Below are 4,530 nucleotides of genomic sequence, written 5' to 3'. Positions count from 1 at the left end.
ACCAGTCAAGCACTGAAACCACAAAAAGAACAAAGGGAGTAAGTGTCAGAATAAGTGCTAGAGTAACATGCATGGATAGCCTGGCTCACAGACTTTTTGTCTATAAGGGGGAAGCCTCCATCTTCACTACCCCCTTCCCTCAGATCACATGTTGGTGGTTTCTAACCCACACATACAATGAATGACAATGCCTGTCCTTGTTAAACACTAACCCTGCAACTACAGCTCTTGACATTGTAGAACCAAAGATAATGGTAGAAGCTAGTGTGTGTATTTAGCACCTAAAACACTCTAGAATCAATTTTGATGTTTTTGGAAAAGTATAACTCATCTTGGCATGCTGAGTATAATCACTGTATATTTGAAAAAACAAAAATAAAGTTTTCCCTTTGTCACATAGCAAAGTTCAACACCACTACTGAAATTCTGTTATCTATGACATGAATGTTCCTTTCATTCATACATCCATATAATTCACAAATGTCCCCCTTGATGCTAAGTTTACATTAACAATAAAATAGATGATAATCTAATACAATGTAAACAGACCATGGCAAAGGTAACAGTAGCATATACTAATGCAACCCAAATTTGATACAGAGGCATCTAGAAAACCTTTAACACAGACATCATAAATATGTTTTCTGTTTTCATGAAAAAATCTGCAATATGGATTTACGTATATTGGGGTACAGTAGAGTGGCGGGACATTAACCTGACCTGGGTTCTTGTCTGTGCTGCTTAGCACCCCAAAGCAGGGCAAGAAAAAAACTGAAATCAAAACAAAGCCTCAGGCATGATAAATTATGTAATATTAAGACACTGAAGTCAAGAGTGTTTGTTGCTCTTGCAGAGACCTGGGGGTGAGTTCCCAGCATTCATAATGGAGGACCCACAACCACCTGTAACTCCAGCTCCAGGGACTCTGATGTTGGCCTCCACAAACATCTGCACTCACATTTACATAAGGAGAGAGAGAAGGGGAAGGGGAAAGGAGAGTGGGAGGGAGGGAGAGAATATGGGACAGGGAGAGATTTCAAGAAATAATTATAAAAGAAAATTAAAACATAGAGGCACAACTTTAATTCCCCAGTGATTTTATTTCAAGATGTAAATCTCAGACTTAGAAAGGTTGCACAGTTGTCAGGGGAAATCAATAGCAATTTCTTGTAGTGATCGACATGATGTTGTTCTTGTGTGGCTCCAGTTAGTATGGAATGAAATCAATTCCTTCTTGCATTAAGACGTTCCTGTCTGAGGTCTACAATCATTACAGCTCTTGTAAGTGCACCAAAAATAAGTGAAACCAAGATAAGAACCATACGAGTGAATAAAACAATTAGTATCCGGTTTACACTCACGTGTATCTTGGCTCGAAACATATCCTTAGTGGAAATTGTAGGACCACTGTCTGCACTGCCACCTGTTCCTCTCTGTTCACAGTCTGGTGGTCTCCAACCTTGCACACAGTGACAATGGCCTTTGTTGTTACAGACCCCTCTGTAATTGCAGAAGCTGAGGTTGCATTTAAAATTGAAATGTTGATGAAAAACACAGGCTTGTGCTTTACAGTATTTCCCTGGACCACAGGTTGCACCATCCACTACAAGCCCCATTTCTGGAATTTCTGTCCCATGGTGTGCATCATACCCAAAGCACTGTTCTTCTTTAATATCTTGTACCTTTATGTGATGAAATGTAGTGTGCTCACCTCCACCAGGAACACGAGTGACACCATCACAATGCAGCAGTCCACAATAAATACCGTCGTCTTGACATGGGAGAGGTTGGCTTCCTCCTCTTTGTAACTTCACCCCACAGTTTCCAAATCGGTCACCTTTGAGATTTAATTGTTTATAACATGCTGGCGAAGCATCCTTTACTTCGTATCCAAAAAGAGCTTGACACTGCAAATCACGATCACTGCAGTTTCCTGACATGCAAACTGCTAGTGGTGAGCAGGGGGTTCCATCCTGGATGTAAAAATTTTCTGGGCAATTCTGTGAGGTTCCATCACAGTATTCTGGCAGATCACAAATACCAAGTTTGTCTCTGCACACATGTCCAATGGGAGCATATACACAATCCTTACAGCAACCTCCTATATTGCAAGTACTGCCCTGAGAAAATTGACAATTGGTGCTACAACACTTGTTATTGGCACACTCTTTAAAGGTGCCACAGTCACACTCCTCGTGTTCATTCACCTTCTTATCTCCACACCTAGGAACTATGTATTTAAAGTTGCTATACTGACTACGTTCGAAACTCAGGCATTCGTCCCATCCATGGATCCTATCATGTATCACAGCTTGGGAACAATTGCTCATCATATCCAGAAGAGCAGGAAATTCATTCATGACACAACGGCTTCTTCTGAAACAAACACAGCCCACTGTATCATGGTCTAAACCTATACTGTGACCTAGCGCATGAGACATAATAGTTGCAGCCAGAAATGCATGACGGTTTTCAACATGTGTATATGCTACTCCCCACTTTGATTTGCACAGTCCATTCTTAGGGGCTGCATAATCTAAACCTCCAATTTTATGTCCTGTTAAAACAACTGAAACGGAGATCTTGATTTCATTATGCATGTGTTGTTTAACTTGGAAAAAGACTTCCGGTATTCTATCAGGACTGTGCACATTTGATAATTTATCTGCTCCGCGATCCCAAAGACATATAGCAACTGGAAAGACAGCCAACCCGGTTAGTTTATAAATGCTATCTGCTATGCTGTTTATAGTCAGTACCATCTCAAGTGAGGCAGTAAAGTTGTTGATCGATGTAGTTAATGAAGAAGTCATTGTGTAGTGCACTCGTAGTACTTTCACATGCACACGCCACAAATACACGGGAGCTGCTCTGGGACTTCCAGCAAGCTTCGTCTCTTCAAGGGATTCATCTGCCTCTGGCACAGTCTCTTCATTTCTACATTTTTTAGACTTATGTGACCTTTCCACCACAAGCAGAGAAATTACATGCTCGAATTTGGAAGAAGATGCCAATGGTTTGATTTCATAAGTGAAGTCATCTACCTGCAGCATGCCATTCAGACCTCCATTGCAGGTGTCTAGTGTAGCTAGGGACCCAGGGACCCCTTCCAGGTAACTGTAGAAGTAACAGTCTCGGGGAACAAATGGGTGCTCTTCCTGCTCGGCTCCTTGGTCATTAGTAGTGTACACAGGAAAGTTTTCAGGAATCATGTTCTTCTTGAGTTTCATGTGGACCACGTGTCTCTGTCCCCTGAAGCGCATGCTGTAGGTGATCTGGTCCGGTGTATCGCTTCCACCCATTCTCTGGGGAACCTTCCTGGGAATCACAACTTCAGAGGTAGCAAAGCGCCATTTTGGTGGACCACGGGAACAGTACACAGGGTACAACAGTACCCAGAGCACAGATAGCCAGAGAGAACCTCCCAGGAGGACCTGGGTCCATGTAGATGACCGGAGGAAGGGGGCCATGGACCATAGCAAATTAGTCCACGGGGAGGCAGACAAGACTAAGACCTCAAAGTTCATACCATGGCATGAGGGCAGTGAGGCAAGAAGCTCACAAGCTCTGATAAGTAAAGGAAGAGGCTGTTATGTAACAATGCTGTACCCATCCAAGCATTGTGTGCTCAGTGATCTGGAGAGTCTGTGGTAGAAGCCCCAGGAAAGAGTAAAATGTGAGAGGCACTTGGAGAAATTAGTATACATGTATGGTAAAGCATCTTGTATCGAAATGTGAAAACATAAGTGGGGAAAGAACTTTTGGGTTTTAGAACACATACGATTTTTTTTTTTGCCAAATACTATACAAGGAAAGGATTGGGTATTTAATTGTGTCAGAAAACAAACAATATTAAAACAGTAGATGGTCCTCCATCAGGGATCTTGTGGAGAGAATTATCTGTAGATGGAGCTTCATTTGGGCATTTTTTTTGTTTTCCTGGTCTTTTGCTTGTATATTAGTTTCTGAATTTGTAGTTTTATGGTGTGTGTGTGTGTGTGTGTGTGTGTGTGACCACATATGTTTCTTGTGTTTTTCCTCCATTTGTATTTTTAAATTGTGGTTTATTTTCTCAAGAGAGAAAAGACATGGAGTTGGGTAGGCTGGGAGGTGTGAAGGATCTGAAAGAATTGGAGAATGGGAAACCATGATCAAAATACATTGTATGAAAATATTTTTCAATAAAAAGTAAAATAAGTAAACCAACTTGGGGTAATCAATGGAATGGAAGACTGTATATATGTCATGAAAAGAAAAATGTGGGTTTTACTGTAAAGTGTAATTTTCCTCAAATTTAAGTGAGCAATTCCAGTCCTCAAAAAGCTGTAAACATATCCTTACCTGTGAATGTTCATAACACCTAAGTTTATTCAAGCACTCAAAACAAAGAGCCACCCCTAAATTAGTGTCAGCTAAAGTTTTCCATTGAATGGTCTTCTGCATTTAACACTAACAAATTTGTAACATCTGCAATAGCATGGGAGAATATCACAGTGAATGTGACTGGTGTAGGAAAATAGACTGAAGGTT

The 4,530-nt window shown here is 41.1% G+C and overlaps 1 protein-coding gene across 1 annotated transcript; it reads right to left on the bottom strand.

Annotated features, from left to right (window-relative positions):
• Positions 1-1,080: 1,080 nt before the first annotated feature.
• Positions 1,081-3,751, bottom strand: LOC101823644 (disintegrin and metalloproteinase domain-containing protein 21-like). The gene has a single exon (XM_005072813.3). It carries the CDS (start codon positions 3,525-3,527, stop codon positions 1,224-1,226), a length of 2,304 nt encoding a protein of 767 aa, XP_005072870.2. The 5' UTR covers positions 3,528-3,751; the 3' UTR covers positions 1,081-1,223.
• Positions 3,752-4,530: the final 779 nt, after the last annotated feature.

The sequence above is a fragment of the Mesocricetus auratus genome, unplaced genomic scaffold (genome assembly GCF_017639785.1).
Source record: "Mesocricetus auratus isolate SY011 unplaced genomic scaffold, BCM_Maur_2.0 Super-Scaffold_15014, whole genome shotgun sequence".
NCBI lineage: Eukaryota > Metazoa > Chordata > Mammalia > Rodentia > Cricetidae > Mesocricetus > Mesocricetus auratus.
This window is presented reverse-complemented; position numbering and strand designations above follow the sequence as displayed.